This window comes from Nelusetta ayraudi, unplaced genomic scaffold (assembly GCF_046127955.1).
Source record: "Nelusetta ayraudi isolate G7.1 ecotype Tasmania unplaced genomic scaffold, CSIRO-AGI_Nayr_v1 ptg000026l, whole genome shotgun sequence".
NCBI classification, from domain to species: domain Eukaryota; kingdom Metazoa; phylum Chordata; class Actinopteri; order Tetraodontiformes; family Monacanthidae; genus Nelusetta; species Nelusetta ayraudi.
Window position 1 is genome coordinate 12,092,191 of NW_027466076.1, and position 18,783 is coordinate 12,110,973.

At 44.3% G+C, this 18,783-nt stretch overlaps 1 protein-coding gene across 2 annotated transcripts; it reads left to right on the plus strand.

Annotated features, from left to right (window-relative positions):
* Nucleotides 1-4,431: 4,431 nt before the first annotated feature.
* adra1ab (adrenoceptor alpha 1Ab) lies at nucleotides 4,432-16,049 on the plus strand. Of its 2 annotated transcripts, XM_076029859.1 has the most exons (3): nucleotides 4,432-4,542; nucleotides 9,612-10,877; nucleotides 14,340-16,049. In XM_076029859.1, exons 2-3 carry the CDS (start codon nucleotides 9,962-9,964, stop codon nucleotides 14,795-14,797), a joined length of 1,374 nt encoding a protein of 457 aa, XP_075885974.1. In that variant the 5' UTR covers nucleotides 4,432-4,542; nucleotides 9,612-9,961; the 3' UTR covers nucleotides 14,798-16,049. The 2 variants fall into 2 exon arrangements, 1 of the variants encoding a protein (XP_075885974.1); XR_012927097.1 differs by lacking the exons at nucleotides 4,432-4,542; nucleotides 9,612-10,877 and adding an exon at nucleotides 11,840-12,578 and having other exon boundaries at nucleotides 14,340-14,469.
* The last annotated feature ends 2,734 nt before the right edge of the window (nucleotides 16,050-18,783 follow it).

The window sequence follows — 18,783 nt, forward strand, 5'->3', positions numbered from 1 at the left end:
AGAGACAGCTCTAAGATCCACTACCACGATAATCACAGTCCTGAATGCAAAAATTGAATCCCAACTCGCTTTCCACCATTGCACAGTATATAAGGCTTTCTCTTGATTTTCACATCACTGAACTCTCTTCCAATTGTCCCCGCTGTGACCCTACTCCCGAAATCTCTGTGTTACATTCCGAGGGTAATGATTACTATGGAGAAGCTGGAAACGAATTGCAGCAACCGGGAGCAACATGAGTGCACTTTTACCACCATAAGAACTTTTGCCTGTACAGTTTTAGGTTTCAGTAAGCTGATTTAGCGCACGACTGCACATGAATTGTAATAATTGTGGGATAATGATTTTATTGGCCATGAAATTGTATTAGTCCGGAATATTGCCTCTAGTAACTACAATAAATGTGTGCGTAGTGCATAACTAAACAAAATCAGACAGAATAGATACATCTATGGGACTTAGGAACAGCTCAAGTCAATCTCTGCACTTCAAGCAAATCTGTCAGACTCGCCTTTTAAAATGGCACTGAGGGCCTTTTTGACACAGCTGATTGTTTTTCTGTTCGATCTTTGAGTGGCTGAGGTAAATGGGTGGACAGGTTCAAGGGACGATCTAACAATTCAATGTGTCCTGTCAAAAAACGCCTCCTTTCAGCCACCACACCTTTTAAACGGTCACACTGAACAACTTGACATGAACCCCTGGGGTGCTTTGATACTGAATTGATTTCATTGTCAAGTGGCAAACACTTTGTGAAAGCACGTGCAACAGAAACGTGTAGCAGCCACAGAGACTGATGGTGGTGATAAAAAAGATATTTGTCAATGAATCAGTTATGTTGCTTCATTAATGTGACTATTATCTTGAACATGAAAGACCAGACGTTCCTCTTTGAACCTAACCTTGGACAAGCGGCCACTGAATTTCTGACATTCCAGCTACCGCAACTCATACAAATCCATGTTGAAAAGCGTTTTTCAGCCAATCAGAGCGTGTCAAGGCCAATCACTGCACTATAAAGAGGCTGGGTATGGTTGTAGCGATAGGGCAAGATTATAGTATGGATGCCGCAGCGTGGATACTCGAGTAACAGCACTTCAAACGGACAATATTTTCTCATTAGAGGAAAGGCAAAATACAACACAACAGGCTTCCAACCGTCCTGATTGGCTTTGACAACACTTTAGATGAAACACTGCCAAAGCACTGGAACTCACCACGGGCCTCTTTCCCAAATGTTCAAAAAAGATACAAATCTTTGCACATCTTTTTCCTTGGCAGGTGCGTCAGAGGGTGACAATTAAGTCCAAATTAAACAAAAAAGAGTTCCTGCACACATGGCCAACTTTCAGAATTTAATGCCATTATTTAATGCCATTAAATCCTATTAGTCCATTAAATCCTATTAGCCCATTTAATCCTATTAGTCCATTTTCTGAACTTTTATTGGAATAACATGTTTTTATGTTATTTTACTTTTGTCATCCGCCCATTAAGAATGTGCTTTTATTCTTGTTTCTGGCAAGCAATAATGTTGTCATCATTGTAACTTTGAAACCGATAAAATGGTGCGCTTTGCCCATGTGCAGATAAATGAATGTAATTTATATTTCTTGCTTCATATTTGTATGCGTTAGTGTTCTTCAAATAGGCATAACTTTCTGTTTATTCTTTGGCTTTTGTCTCTCACTGCTGCAGCTTTATCCCCTCCAATGTCTGGCATCAGCAGGACATTTTCCCTGCAGAACTGCCCCTCATTTTTCAGACCATTTAAACTCAAGTGACGGCTGCCTGTGAAAACCCCTATAGATCACCAGTTTCTGAAATATGAAGACCAGCTTGCCCGGTGCCAACAACCATACTAGCTTTAAAATCATTAAATATTCTTCCATACCCACTCTAATGCGTTAATACACTAATGTTCTAGAAAAAGGGGTTTACTAAGTATGTTAACGAGTGTATCTTGGACTCTTTCTTAAGTTCAGTCTAAGATGACATCCTGTATGATTTCTCTTTGATTTTCTGCAAAAATGTATATAATATCTGTACGTATGTTTGCTTACATACTGTACTGCTGTTATTTGCATAAGAGAGATTGGGTTGTGTTCCAATACGATACCTATTTATGAATTGCATCTATGCGTTTACCTATCATGTAGTATATATACATTGATGTTTACAATCTACAGTTTAATTTTGTAAAGGCAGATTATTTAAAAATATATATATATATCGTCCTCGTAAGTAACATAAAATCCACATATTTAAAACCATAACGCACATTTTTATGTAATTCGTAGGAGTACAAGTGGGAGTCGATTCTCAGGACAATGTGAGGACAGCCCAAATAAACACTCAAAGTCGCAACATAAACCGGTAGACTCAAAAGATCTATAGGGTAGATCGATGCACCCAGAGGCAGCAGACTTATGAGATGGCTCTGCTGTGTGAAGATGAATGCCTCTCTGTGGCATTTGAGATAGATGGGGGTGAGAATGCTCTCAAAGTCAACAGGGCTGCCAAGGTGCACAGCGGCATATGAGAGCCCTGTGGTCAGGTCACTGAAGCATCACAGAAGCCATTAATAACTCAAGCTGAAAAAATATCATATGAGGAAAAAAAAATCAAGAGAGCTATGAGTGATAGACTGGACCCCTCCCGAGCACACTGAGCATCTGCCGCAGTATGGACGGGAAGTCGGTCTCCGCCCAAACCAAGCTACTGAGTCCACTGAGCAGCATCTGTCGTTCGTCAACTGACAATTTCTTTCTAACTTTGCCGCAGCAGTTCTCTTTGGCTCTTTGGACATCTTTCCACTGCAGTACCCCCCAAAAGGAAAAGTCATTTTTCCCAGAATGGCCAACGCTAGGAAGTGACATGATCCTCACTCAACACCCAGCAGATGAATGCATGGGCTCAGAGCCCGACTTTATCTACCCAGCATGATCTCATTCATCTCTTCTCTGCCCCGCCCTAACACCGCCCTCCCAACTCCGCCCCTTCACCGCCAGCCATGTACGCAAAAAGCAACAAACAACGACACTGAGCAAACATGTTGAGTCAGTCACCAATGCGACATTTAATGTTGCAAGCGTGTGAATGTTGAGTGAGCGAGCTGATGTTAGCCTAAATCATGCTCACCCTAAATCCAGAGCAGACCTCGGTTGCCATTTCTTGTTTCCGAGGGGACCACTGTCACGGACCAGCCTCCAACACACAATTCTGTTTTTGTGTTGCATGCAGGGCCTTCACTGATAGCAGGGCCCCTTGGAAACACGACATGGTAACTAATAACTTCTGTTAACAGAAGGCGACTCTCTGGATTTAGGAGTGTATCCTAATTTTAACTACCGCTGTCATGAATCTTGAGCATGTTTTATGCTTTTTGCATGCGTTTTCTGAACTTGCTGTGTATAACAGTGGCAGAGCAACTTCTCCGATGGGCAGTTCAGCTTTTTAAAGACAGAAAGGCCTCAAAACCATTGGAAAATAAAAATGACACTACACCAGGGTCACAAATAGCAATTTCTTTCTAACTTAAATCTCTTTAAGGTTTTTGTAAGGTATGGTATTTAAGGTAGTTGCTGCTATATCCTTAAACATATCATACTTAGCTATGCACAAAGTTGAAAACTAAAATTCTTAAACTCTCAAACAGAAGCATTTAATAGAGTGAAGAAACCCCCACAAAAGCTGATTAAATGTTGTGCAGTTGTTCACAGGACATCAAAATAACATTTACATATACATTACACAACTACTACTAGAGTAAGTGTAAATTAATGGCTAAATTGCTTTTAGCCTCTAAGCATTGTCGTTTGTTGACCATAAGGGATAACAATGTATTCACAGGCAGTATTCTAAGCTCTGGAAGAATTCACCTGTGATCTTTTACACTGCTGCTATGTGTGAGCGAAAATAGACGTCGCATGTATGGTCGGGACGGAACCCGTCACTCAGAGCAACAGCATGACGTTACTTTTTAAAAACTGGCCCATGGGTACACATGGGACATGGCTACGTTGACATGTTGTATTGTATAGACTTATTTAGCCAGTTTGAGAACTAAAAAAATCCCCCCAAAAAAACAATACAACAATACCGGGCGTTAGCCAAGTCAATTTTAATATCCCCTTGGCCTCTTTCTTAATCCATTTTCACCATATAAAAGGGGTTTGTTCTTTTCAAAGTGCTTCAAAGGGACATATTTCTTAAGTTGTTGGTGTTAATTCACACGCGGCGGCAGCCGCGGCGGCCGATGTGTTTGCCTGCACATCGGATGACGCATTAAATCAATGAGAGGCGCACGCGGACGCCCTTTAATTAAAAGGTGCGTGCAGCTGAGGTCTGGTGGGCGGGGCCTGTCAGGATGAGGTCGGATGGTTCCTCCGGGTGACTCTCCTTCTCTCCGAGCGGGATGGAGGACGGAGGCGGGGAGGGAGGGAGGGAGGGGTGCCCCCCGGTCCCTGCCGACTGGACCCGGCAGAATATAACGCATGGCTGGCTGGCTGCCTGCAAAGAAACCCCGGCGAAGACAGGAAGGTAAGAGTATTCTCTTCATATATATCCCCCCCCCCCCTCTCCTTATCTTCAAGCTTATTTTGCAGGTTGGTGGCTCCCAATTTCCCTAAATGGATCTTTTCGATCGTGTTATGATTAGTTTCGGTGTGTGTGTGTGTGTGTGTGTGTGTGTGTGTGTGTGTGTGTGTGTGTGTGTGTGTGTGTGTGTGTGTTTTAAGAGCTACTATAGCAGCGCTCTGTGGAAATTAGTTTATTTACATAATAAGAAGGCTTATCGTAAAAGCGAGAACAAGTGGAACCCATACGTTTACAGTAAGGCGGTGCTCAGATTCCATTTCCAGGGCTCTAAATAAAAGTGGAGTCTATTCTGCAAAGCTTGGCCAAGTGGAAGTCAGGAGGGGGGGGGGGGAATGTTCAGGAAGTCGTATATTAATACTTTAAAAAAATAACTGGAGTTAGACTGCAAGGGCACGTGTCTTGAATATCTGATGTTTTCCTGAATGACACCATCCTGGATTGCACATCGCTGCAGCGCCATTAGTTTAAATTGCGCAGCATGCTCGTGCAGCTTGTGTTTAGGGTGAATACATTTTTAAAAGGAATCTCCTGGAGGGTTAGAATTATTAGCCTCTGGCAACGGTTGTTTTTCCACCCCTCCCCAAAAGGGGCAACGCTCCCCTCAAAAATGAATTTGAAATATTCCATTTGACATCATGATAATGCAGTAGCGAAGTATCGTGACTGAAATGGTTCACAGGACAATGTAGGTGGAATAAAATGTCACTTCTGAAATCTTGGGTGGCCCAGGGTTATCTCGAGAAAAATGAAGACGTGACCCAAAGGAAGCTTGATCAGAATTGTTAAACTGAGGCAATGACAGAGTGGAAAATTAATTGGATAATCTCATAATCAGAATTTATTTATTTATTTATTTTTGCACTTATTAACTTTTTGTCTGTTTGTTGATTAAAAAAAAAGATAAATAATATAAATATATGGATCAAGCAGCAACCCAACAGTATATGTAATCTAAAATGAAAGTAAATTAAATTAAGAACTTTGGGAATAAAGTGCACTTGGTCACAATTTGGCAATGTTACTCCAAATTATGACATGACAAATTATGCTTTGCTGTTCCAAATATTGATTGTGTCTCTGCTCTGAGTAATACTAATGACATTGCTTTATTGTTTGTTGAAAAAAAAATGTTGACTCATTTTAGACAACATTAGTGCTGGGATAAGAAAAAGAGCAAAACCAATACGCGTGCTGTTGCCAATATCCCTAAGTGAGCAGGTGGGAAGAGAACCACTGTTTGGACTATGTCATGAAAGTAGAGGAACGCTCCCAGATTTAGAATCCAGGCAGCTAAAACATTCTAAAGGCACCCCATCATTTTGGAGTTTAATATGTGAAACTGACCCCGTGTCACTTTTGTCTTTCAATCAAGTTTGGGACCCGCAGAGAAGATGACAGGGAGTGTGTTAAATGTGCTGCACGTCGGGATTCATTCCGTTTTGTCTTGAGTGGGAAATATCATCCATCGGTTTTCTGTCGCCACTTATCTTGCACTCAAGGTCACAGAGGTGGCTGCAGCCTAGCCCTGCTGTCACGTGGCAAAGGATGGGGTACACCTCACGGAAACTTGTCTGTTCGTCCAATGTGTGGGTCTTTGGGACGTGGGAGGTATCGCAGAGAAACCACGCAGGCACAGAGAGAAAGTTGAAATCCAAATTGGGACCTCCCGGCTGTGGCGGTGACTGTTCTGAACGCTGCACTGGTTTTGTTACCCACAGCAGCATATTTAGAGTGAGAAAGATTTTTAGCTCGCTTAAACTTTAATTCAGACATTAAATAGTACCATCACAAATTAAAATGAAACATTTTTTGTGACTTTGTCCAACCCCGAATGTATTTCCAATTCAGATGCATTCACCCGACGAAACCATCCCAGGTTTTTCTCTCGTTATTTCTCGCTTCATCCACTCCTGTGGCGGGACATGCGGCGACGGGAAGGTGCTTTGATCCCGCGCTCACACGTGACAAGCGTGAGAAGCCCCTCCGAAAGGCTTTATCTCGCCGTCCTTTTACTCCGAGGCGGCATTTTATCTCCGCGACTTCCCTAGATCTCTCGACACCGTTCGCCGAGAGCAGCGGTGAGTGGAACTATCAGTGGGATAACGTATAGTGCCCTCCTCCAGGTTCAGTTCCTGGCCCCGTCATCTTGCGGCTGAGTTAGAGCGCGGCTTACAGACGCAAGACCTTTAAGGCAGCCATCGCAGGCACCAGTCTGCTCTTCGGAAAAACGATCTGCCATTTCATTTATCTCCTCCCTGCGCGGCCGACTGGTTTTCTCATAATGCCACGGATGATTTCTTTTCACCCGCGGCATTATTTTTACCACCGCGGAGCCCTTGTGCGTGCCCACGTTGTTTTTCATTTTTTCCACCATTTTTTTTTTCTTCTTTTTAATGTGGCAATTTCTTCTGTTTCCCGCAGCTTTTTTTTTATGGACCCTAAACTACTGTTGGTGAAAATAATGGAATAAAATCATTGTGAGTCTGTGTGAGACTCAACAGCAGCATCTAGTGGTTGAACATATCACCTTGAACGCGTCACCTCGCATTCCATCACCTGCTGTATTTTTTTTTTTTTTTCCTTTCTGCTTTTTGATCTCTCTCATAATAGTTCGTCTCTACAAACGATATCGTTTTGTGAAATTCGCTGTAAATGATTAATTCCTTGAAAATCTATGAAATTTGCGCGTTTCACTTTCCAACAGCATTTAGTTATAACTGGGGTTGTATTGAATTCAAAATCCAGTGGCGCTGTTACACTTAGGAAACAAGTTAATGGTAAAAAGCTAACTGAATCTCAGGAGTTTGCCTGCAGAAATACCGTGCCATTGTTTCATTGAATAAGTTGCTCATTTTAAAATATCTTGTGTAACATTTATTTTACGAGAATTCTAAAACTCGTTAGGAAGAGGCGAGTGGCCCTATTTCTGATTTCTCAGTTGTTTTATAAATTTATTTCCAGGGCGACACGGTGGCACCTGCCTTCGCCCTAAGACAGCTTGGAGAGGCTCCAGCAGACCCCTGTGACCCTGAATAGGAATACGCGAGTATAGAAGATGAATGAATGAATTTATTTCCATATGATATTTTTGGAAAGTTTGTCCGTGTTCCCTTTCAAATGACACTGTTGTATAAAGATGCATTCAGGCCATGAGCAGCACATCTGAAAAGAAAGTGGAGGAAATTGAATCTGTTATTATCATATTAGCGCTGTTGTTTTGAATTGTTGGGGAATGTTTTAATGAGCCTTAGTAGTAACACCTGCTGAGTGTGGAGACTGCACAGACTGCTTGTTAAGGCACTGTTGGAGCAACAGCTTTTGGAAGAGTGCAGTGTTAGGGATGGCATCCATCAGAACAGTGCTTGCCCTCATTTAAGCCCTTTAGTGGTGTTGTTCTCCACTCTTATTTAGTGGAGCGCGACAATCTGTCTCTTTAATTGTGTTTCTTAAAACGAAGTGGTGAGCGCTCAGCTCAGTGGTCCAGTGGTAGAGTGTCCGCCCCGAGACTTGTAGGTTGTGGGTTCAATCCCCCGGCTGAGTTCTAAAAATGGAACCCATTGCCTCCCTGCTTGGCACTCAGTATTTGGGGTTAGGATTGGGGGGTTAAGTCACCTGATGATTCCTGGGCATGGCACCGCTGCTGCCAGCACTCCTTCAGGGTCACGATGGGTCAAATGCAGTGGACAAATTTGCTGATCCCAAAGGATGCGACAATCACTGGTGCTTTAAATCAGTGAGGCGTCTCCAGGCCTGCGGTGCTTTTGTATCTACAACAATTTGTATAAACAACATAAAAAGACTGAGAGGAGGGGGTTCAGTCGCAGCTCATTCTAACATCCAACACATTTTTGAAACAATCCATCCATCAATTTTACAGGATGTGCTAAAAAAAAAACTGAGTGCTTCTTATTGTGTTGAACCCACTGGCACATAATGACTGGTGAGTCAAATTACAAGCGAACCGGTCCCACATGTGTTATCGGCACGCAATCATCGTTGCTTGAGCCAAACATCTTGAAATGCCTGTTGTTTTCGGCCCCCGTAAAGCGGAGAGCCGCTGTCTCTGCACGTTGTTTCTCCACCGAGCGCTGCGTCGCCATTTCTCCTCTCTCAGTTTTCTTAGACAGCGGCAAACAAAATGCCTCCACGTGTCAAATTTCTGAAGTCAACGGTGCGTTCTCAATTTCACCGTTAGTTGGTTCTCCCTCCTCACTCGGCATTCGCCACGTTGTGTCTCCAGTGCGTCTGGGCAAGTGTCTCGGCGTCTACTCCGCTGTGCCTCGCGGCACAAAAGGAAAATTGCTCCTTTTGCCTGAAATATTGTTTGAAATAAATAATCAACAAGCCTCCCAGTTTGAACTGCTACTTAAATAGTTACAAACTTGATTTGAAGTCCCACTGATCGTCACATCCCGAAGGATGCAAAATTTGCAGCTGGGCGCAAAAAAAAAATCGACTCTAAAATGTTAATTGTCCTCTTATGCTGACCCAAAAAGCTCCAAGTTATTTTCCTTTGCATTTCAAAGTGAAATCACTGATAAATAGCTCACTTTTCCAGTTTCTCTGCCAAGAAGAGGGCCGATCTGTCTGAAAAAACATGAAGGGTTCTTTTTTATCATTGGACTTTTTCTGCCCAATAATTTGTTGAGTCCTCGACAAGCAAGCGTTTATGTTTCCAAAATGCAAAAATGGTTGTGAATGCCAATGTTCACTCAAGCGTGACCTCAGCTGTCTCTAATGCATCTGCAATTAGGGGAGAATAAATTGTAAACAGACTGTCCTCTAAGATGAGTAATATTGTTGCTCTTTAAGCATAAATGTGTGGGAATTTTATTTATTTTTTTCTTCAGCCATCTCCATCCATTAGGTCTCACTTCTTGACTGCCATTTTTCTCTAACTGACCAAAAATAGACAGCGGAAGAAAAAGTATACGTTGGCACGTCATTAAAGGGGGAAAAATAAAACATGTGAAATATTCTTCATGTTTTTTTGTTTTGTTTTGTTTTTCCAGGTTGCCAGACTAAAAGGCTCGAAGCGAGTCTCGACAGGACAGCCAAGTCCATCAGACTGCCTTGTAACAGAAAAAAATGCATATTTTTCACTTCTTTCAAGCTATTCTGGACTGCGTGTGACAAACTGCATGGCAGTCCTTTTTATTTTCTCAAAGCTGATAATGTCAGCCTGCCAAGGATCTTCAACTCTGTGATTGGTGAAGGTTGGCAAGAGACTTTTCTTCCAGTGGGGTAGCTTGTACACGCTGCACCTTATAAGGAGCTGAGGTGCCTTCTGTAGCCTACGGAACAGACGAATAATGTGTACTATCAGTCTGCGAGAAGAGCCTGAAACACTGAATGGCGAAGGATGATTGCTGCGGACAACCAGAGTGTTTTTTCAGCGTCGGGTCAGTGTTCCAACTGCAGCCTCTCTGCCCACCCTGAGGTGGATTTGCCAAAGGCGGTGGTTCTGGGCCTGGTGCTGGTGGTATTTGTCGTCTTCGGCATTCTGGGCAACATCCTGGTCATCCTCTCCGTGCTCTTCCACCACCACTGGCGCTCGGTCACGCACTACTTCATCGCCAACCTGGCGGCGGCGGACCTGCTGCTCAGCTCGGCCGTCCTGCCCTTCTCGGCCACCTCGGAGGCCCTCGGCCGATGGGTGTTCGGCCGGCCCTTCTGCAGCATCTGGGCGGCCCTGGACGTCCTCTGCTGCACCGCCTCCATCCTCAGCCTGTGCGTCATCTCCATCGACCGCTACCTGGCCGTCAGCTACCCGCTGCGCTACCCCGCCATCGCCACCGGGAGGCGAGGCCTCACGGCCGTGGCGGCCCTGTGGGCGCTGTCCGCCGTCATCTCCGTCGGGCCCTTGTTTGGCTGGAAGGAGCCTGACCCGGAGGACGAAACGGTGTGCCGGATCACCGAGGAGCCCGGCTACGCCTTGTTCTCTGCGCTGGGGTCCTTCTACATACCGCTGGCCATCATCCTGGCCATGTACTGCCGCGTGTACACCGTGGCTAAGAAGAAGACGAAGCCCGTCAGCCAGGGCGTGAAGGGCGACGGGGTCGAGAGTGACGGGGTGATGCTGCGAGTGCACCGAGGCAGTCCGGCTCCCATGGAGAGGCAGGAGGACGACGACTCCAGCTCGGGCCACGCACGCGCCACCTTCTCCCTGCAGAAACTGTTGAAGTTCCCAAGAGAGGAGAAAGCGGCCAAGACTCTCGGCATCGTTGTCGGGTGCTTCATTCTGTGCTGGCTGCCCTTTTTCCTGGTTTTGCCCATTGGTAGGTACCTGCCTGTGTCTTCTAACAACACCCCGTGGGCAACGTCGCAAAAATCATTGATCATTTTTCAAATTTAAAAACTGATAAGCATTTCTTTCTCCAACACTTTTCATTGTTGATATGATATGATATGGGTTTTTTTTCTGTACGCGACCGCTGCGATTTTTTTTTCGCAAATATGTTTTCATTTGGATTGCATACGCTTGTGTTGTGTTCTTGATCCTTACAAATGGGTCATAAAAGTGAAATTAAACTTTCCGGAAATGCCCGACTAAAGGGTGATCGCAAATTGACATCAGTCTAACACAAAGTTCCAAACTTTCTGAAAGGGCTTGGCAGTTATCAATCAGGGTTTTTGTCTTCCCATGGAGCACTGGTCAGGCATGCGGCCTGTCTGGGATTCCTTGTACTTTTGGAGCATGACTGACACATAGCCCAACACTTATCAAACAAATCAAAGAAAGAGTTTTCAAATTACCTCCATTGTCGTTTGGACATTTAATGTTCTAATAAGAAGTCCATGCTTAAATTCTTAAGGGCTAACCACTGTAGCCACAGCGCTATCACCGCTGTGACAAGCCAACCACGGAGCGGCAGAATCTCAAATCTTAATTGCATCTAAACTGACTTAAAGTTTGGAAGGAGGTGTGTGTGTGTGTGTGTGTGTGTGTGTGTGTGTGTGTGTGTGTGTGTGTTCATTCTTTCTGTTGTCAGTCCCTTGGATACGCAGGCTGCAATCTTATTTAAAGAGGGAACCGCCGGATGCAAAACATCTGATTGTCAACAGAGTGGTCACTGGAAGCTGCTGTCTGTCATGTGCTGAATAACAGGCCTAAGAATACAGGGATTAATGTTGCACAATAACAATCAAATCAACTCATTTGGGAGTCCAGAATAATTGACCTAAATCAGTATTTACAACATCACGATACGTTTTGGCAGTTGGCCAGAGCCAAAGCTAGTGCTGCAACTAATTACCACCTTATTGTTGATTCCACCAATTATTGAAATGATTCATTCATTCATTGGGTTTCAATGGCACAATTACTCAACTGCCTCTTTTTTTGCACATGTCAAGTACAAACAAGTAGCAAATCTTTCCGCTGACCGTGCTTATTATTGTAATTGTGCACATTCAGATTAAGATGAATTTTCAAAATATGTATTGCAACAAATTGCTACAAAGTTAGCTTGCTCTGTAGCTTTGCGGCTTTGCATGTAATGATAGTGTTGATTTTAACGTAGCGTCAGTGTTAACATTAGCTAATGTTAAAGTCAACGCATTTCTGTTGCTGCAATATTAACAGCTCCACCCAGCAAGCTAAATAACATCCAAAGTGAGCACAGAGATTAGTCCAAGTCGGCATTCTTGATGTTCACAAGTACAACAGGCCTCCACTTCATATGCTCATGCATATCAGACCGGCGCCCGTGCCAAACAAGGTCGTGTGGACTGCCGCAGATAAGAAGGAAGACAGATGGCTCACTGCCTAAGCTACTTTTATCATTGGTTCCCAGAGAAACAATATGTGGTTCAGCTTCACTACATGAGCAGCACACACGCACGATGGCTTAACGAGCTGTAGAATTCCTTAGAAACTTCGTTTTGCGACCATTTTCCTGGGCGACACCTGTGAATCGCTGCATCCCGACCCTACAAAAATACCATCTGCCCAGGATGGCAACAACCTGGTTGGCACAGTGAGTATAAGCGGAAATGTGTCATTTATTTTTTAAAATTCCAGACATGAAAATAATGAGGATTTGTTCTGAGCCAAAGTCATGACTATTTATAGCTCACAGTAGTCAAGTCCCTCTTCTCAGAAGCTGGGGTGCAATGAGTCATTCCTCTCTGTATTTCAAGTGAACTCAAAACTGACAGCCCAAAATGGTCCTGCGGAGAGCTGAATGTGAGTTTTCCTCTATGAACGCTTGGCGGGGGGGGGGAGACTCCTCCAAATCACTGCTTGACCCGGGATGGCTGTGCTCTGTTTGAGGCGTCCAAGCGTTCGCTCGTAAGCAACCAAATCAAAACATCTCCTCTGACCTTGAGCTGTGCAGCCAGAATGAAATGAGCCAAAAATAATGCTGTCTCCTGTGAATGCCGCGTTAGATAAGGAGCACGTGTCATAATGGCCTGTCATGTCTGGAGGCATCTTCAGCCACCCTGCAGTTTTCCAAGTTAGAAAGTCAACAGGGGACGGTTGTGAATTTCAAAGTGGACAGACCTTCACGGCTCGTAGCGCAGGGCTTATTCTGTCTCTGAAGCAACACCAGGCTGAAAAGCATTTTATTCTCCCTCCTCTTTCACAGGGCAGCTGAAACAAAAAGCCTATTGTTTTTTTTTACTTGGAGGCCATCTTTACTCCAGCGCAGTACCTTGGCCGGCACAGCATATAAAAAGCAGTGGACTGACCATGATTGATGAAAAAACTTAATGGCTATGAAGCTAATTTTTATGATGAGAAGTCCTTTGTGCCTGAAATTTGGTTTGGATGACACTGTTTTGGTGGAGCATTTGATCAGGAACAATAAACAAAGATTTTTAAAAGAGGAACACACACACTGGATGCCTATTAATGAGTTTATGGATTGGTCGTAAAACTATAAGGCGATGGTTTTGCCAAATTCACGTAAGTAGGTAAATTCCCTTTTATTAACAGTGCCTGGTGTGACCTTTAGAGGTCCTCCTCCCTCAAAACTCATCATGTACAGAATTGTAACGCTCTTGTGGACAAAGTGTAGCCTGCACATTTATCACACTGTAACTTATTGTTCCATATGTACCAAAAATGAACAATATGTAACAATAAGAGAATGTCCGACTGAGGCGGACTTGGTGGTGGGAAGCGATCTTGTTCATTTCAGTATTTACTTCATGTGTCATAATAACTCTATATTATCAATGGATTATCCACACCGGTGGGGTTGGGGTGGGGGGCGGGGGGCGGGGGGGTTCCTAAACCCTTAAAACCCTTTCAAAACACTCATCTGGCAAAGAGCCCATAGACAACATTTGGAGAAACCCTTCCAAAAAATAACAAACCGACAGTCTCTTCTATTCAAATTGGACGTCATTATTTTTCCATTTGATTATCAACCACTTTAGGCATAGAAAAGTAAAATAAATGGCAAAGCTCCATGAGCTGTGCTGTTAAAATTACACACTGGGTAAACTAATTGGGCGTGGGGAGGAAACATCCACCAGAATGTTCTACTTTTTAAGGTGGAATTCCTCATACTTATACAGAGCACATGTATGACATTAAATTACAACCAAAGATAACTGCTTATAGAATCCTGAAACAATGAGAAGATGCTCCAGCATGAATGATTAGGGAATTGAAATCCCAACATTTCAACTGCATCGCGATCACGATCATTCATCAACCAGAAATGCCCCAACTAGTAGCTCCTGTTTGTGTTCCTGTGCTAATCATCTTGTTTGTTTGCATTCTCAAGGGTCCATCTTCCCCTCCTGGAAGCCTTCAGAAACCATCTTTAAGATTACCTTCTGGCTGGGTTACCTGAACAGCTGCATCAATCCCATCATCTACCCGTGCTCCAGCCAGGAGTTCAAGAAGGCCTTCCACAGCGTGCTCCGTGGGCGCTGCTTGAGAACCGGGACGCCGGCTCTTCAGTGCCAGGGACACGTGCACCCCCAGCCCTCGGCTCCGGCCCTCGCACCGAGCGCCGCCGCCGCCCTCCCGGGCCGAGACCGTTGGGCTGTGTGCTCGATGTGTTGCTGCGGAACAATTTCCAGCTCCTCCGTCGCCGGCTCCGATGAGGTTCAGAGAAAGACTTTGCTGAAGTCCTGGTGTCTCTCGGCAAGTCAAACAGCGGTGCCGCAGGACGCCTGCGGTCACAGATCAACCAAGGTTTTACGGCTTTCCCTTGGCTTTACAGGAGAAGCCGTCTGATTGCCAGAAAGGGAAAAAAAACATATTTTTATGCACTGCTTTGCCTGGAGGCGATGAACACGGACATCTGTGATGTATATTTGCACTCCTCAGTGACTGGGAGTTCACTGCAAGCTGATAATGACTCGCTCGGCAGTCAATAACTCTGTGGGCTTGAGGGTATTTACCTGCGTACAGACCTAGCATGTTAATTCATTGGTTGAAGTGGACAAGGTATTGCGGTCTGTATGGGTCGTGAATTCAAAGCAAACACATTAAAAAGGAAAAAGATGCAAACCAATTCATGTTCATACATTAAGTCCAGAATTTCCTGAAGGATCTTTGAAGCCTGAGGGTTGTTTTTTTTGTTATTGTTTTTTACATGCAATGTATATATTAAAATGGTAATATAATTTAACCCTTTAAAAGGGACTCAGCGGAACAATTTGATATTTTAAAAGGTAACTTCCAGAGCATCAATATGGGACATAAGAAGATATTTTTACAAGTGTGAGTTAGAGAAGTTAGAGAAGTTGTTCAGTTTTGGCTAAATTTCCACTTACAGCTCCTTAGAGCTGTAGGATCTAAAGGAAATAACTGTACCAACAGTTAACAAAGCTTCAGTAAGTCACTGCATAGAACCAAGAAACAAAGAGACTGAAACCTCATCATGTGACCAGCAGCAAGAAAACAGTCCATGTTATTTTTATGATTGTATTGTTCTGTGTGGATAATATACTTCCGGAAAAGACCAGATTTGGTTCTGTGACCTATAAATAATGCATAAGAAAAAGAAAGGCTCTGACGATGCAACAGATCATGTTTGCTTTGAACTTGTGAAGGAAATGGAAGGTGAAAGCTGTGTTTGCATGCAGCGACTTCTATCCTTGAGCAGTGGTGGTCTTTCTGCAGACTGCTGGAACCCTCACAAGCAGGATGCTTCAGTCAGTCATCATTCCTCTTACCGCTTGTACTTGCAGCCCTAACAAAATAAAAGCCTCTGCAGGAGTGCGCATATTATTTATGTGCGTGATGTTCCCAGAGAGCAAAGATTTTCAACTGCCTTGCATGTGAAATATCCATCAGTAGGACAAATGTGCTTCCAAAAGAAACAAGACAAGAAGAAAGAAAAACTGACTTGATGTAACCTCACGTTAACCCCAGAAGTGTTTCTTTGTTTACTCTTGTTTCTGCTGAGGCTTTATTAAAGCTCTGCTGAACCGCTGTAACGTTTGGCGTAATAGCTCGTCGTCATTAAATAATTAAATCTTCAGATGTTTTTGTTTTCTCAGCAAAACGCTGCTGCTTTTCGTTAGGAGGACAGAGAGCTCTCTTGTGCCGTGTTTTCTCCGTTCAAACATGAGCCCATTGTGCAGTTGCCGTCTTACCGGCTTGTTTATCTGCAAGTCGTGACTGCACAATTGTTTTTAAAACCACACTGGATTGTTTTTCCACCTCGAAATGATAGCTTCCAAATCTTCTTTAATTCACTGAGGTGTAATGAGGAGAAAGGTGTCCTTGTCAATGACAGTGAGCCCAGGTGGCCTGCTAAACTGTAAACGGTGCCCGCCGGGACAGGACGGCTGTGTTCTTACGAGAGGGATTTTTTTTGTTTCGTTTTGTTTTTCACATCAACGTGGCATGGACAATGACAGCAACGCTATAAATAAACGAAATCATGGCTGTAAAAGGCTACAGTGATAATTACTGTGACCTTTAACATAGGTCACAGTAATTAATTGTCACAGTCATCTACTGGACAGTACATTGTATCAGAGTGCGAGAGAGATTAAACAAATACACACACACACAACTGAATGACACAAACCTGTGCATCTTTTGTTTTGTTAGTAGTACTTGTCATTGCTCCAACACGAATAAACATGCTGCATTTGCAGAAAGCAAGTATTTGCCTACTCCAATGTTGATATGATTATTATTATATCAGTTTACGGTAGATTTAGAGCAGATTAAAAAAATGTGATTAATTTGCGATTAATCGTGAGTTAATTATGGAAAACCATGCGATTAATCTGATTAATTTTTTTAATCGACTGACAGCTCTAATATATATATATATATATATATATATATATATATATATATATATATATATATATATGTGTATATATATATACATATATATATGTATATACATATATATTTCTGCCTTCTTGATTCCAAAAACAGTGGCAGTGGCTCCTGGTTTTTTCTGTGGGTAGTGAGGCGACAGTTGTGATGGGCAGGAGGAGGTTTTTCCTTCCAGAGCTGATGTTTTATTTCATTATGTTAAACTGTGACCGTAGCTTTTTCACCCTATTCAATTTTTTTTTTGCGAGTACTCAATCTGGTCGTAACACATTTCACACCAGCTCAGGGTTCAACTATCCAAAGGAAAGATCCCGGCCCTCTGCCCTCAACTCAGAGATTGTGTGTGTTTTCTTTTTTTTAATTAAATCAATCAACTTTTATTTATAAAGTGCTAAATCACAGCCAAAGGCGCCTCGAAGCGCTTTGCACAATCAGCAGTGGCAGGAAAATGTATCAAGTGGAATAAACCTGGAGCAGACCCCGACTCTGGAGGTCGGCCGTCTGCCGAGACCAGTTGGGGTGAAAATGGAAATACAAAAAAAAACAGGTCGAACTGTGCCTGGGGCCCGCCCCTACCCACTGCCACAGTCGACCCACCCAAACTGTTCGTAGACGTCCCGTTAAGGATTGCGTCGCCGAACGCGGTTTCTGGTATCGGCTTGGATCCGCTGGGTTGGTGTCTTCAGGACATTTGTTGGCTTCGACGGGAGTAGGGTTCGTGTAAAAACGTACTGCTCTCTGGCAGCACAATAGTTACGCGTTGCGCTGTTAGCAAGTCAACGTGTCACAACGAGCCTCGTTCGGTTAGCATTAACTTGTTAGCTGAGCTAAACGCGGTGTGTCCGCTAACGTGTTGCGACGAGTGCACACATCCGTTTCTCAGCGAATTTTTCGCCATTGTATGCCACAATGTCTTCAGCCCCCGCCAAAGGGCAGGAGACGAAGGCTGCGGGCTCTCTGTCCCGAGAATGCCCTGCGTCGTGCGGGTCGCAAATCTCGGGAAGGGATCCCCACCCCATGTGTATAGCTTGTATGGGCGTCAAGCACGCACAAGCGTCACTGGCGGATCCTCAATCTTGTCCCCATTGCGCCACAATGCTGGAGAAGATTTTGGAGAGGAGACTGAGGGTTGCGGTAGCCAGTAGTCACGACCCATGTCTGCCGGCTGCCTCAACACAGTCTGCAACCACATCCCATCCCCCGCGAGCTACACGGAGCTGGGTGGACATGATGGAAGATGAGTCCCCTGATATGCCTCCGCTCTTTGAGGATATCTTGGGGATGGAGCAGGACACAGAGGAGGCTGATGACGCCAATTCTGACCTGCTGGAGGTAAATGACTTGGACGATGTGGAGGATGACTCCACATTCCCTGTCCAACAATCAAGACCTCCTAGCGCTTCAGATGCAGTTCCCCCAATGGATAGTAACTTGTATGAAGTCTGCAAGAGAGCTGCATCCAAACTGGGCATCCAATGGCCTGTGGCCCTGGATGCCGAAGGTGCTGAGAGGGATCTTTATGACGGTAAGAGGCTCCCTCCAGCCCAGCCTTCAGCAAAGCAGCTCCTCCCGGCAGTGCCTGCCTGCATGAAGGAGATGAAGCGTTTCTGGTCGAGTCCAATTTAAGAGTAAGCTTCCCACCAAGGGCTACTCTCAACTGGAGATACAGGGAATGGGAGAACTGGGGTTGGCCGGACCCCCAGCGGTGGAGCCGTCAGTGGCCTACCATCTTCACCCTAACCGCCGGTCTCTTTCGGCGTCCAGCAGCGTTGCCTTACCAACGAAAGCGGAGCGCGTTACTGCCTCCACTTTCCAGAGGATGTATAGGTATGGAGCTCAGACAGTGTGTTCTCTGAACGCAATGACCTTGCTGTCTGCCTACCAAGCTGAGATCCTGGAGGAGATGGGTCGCCAGC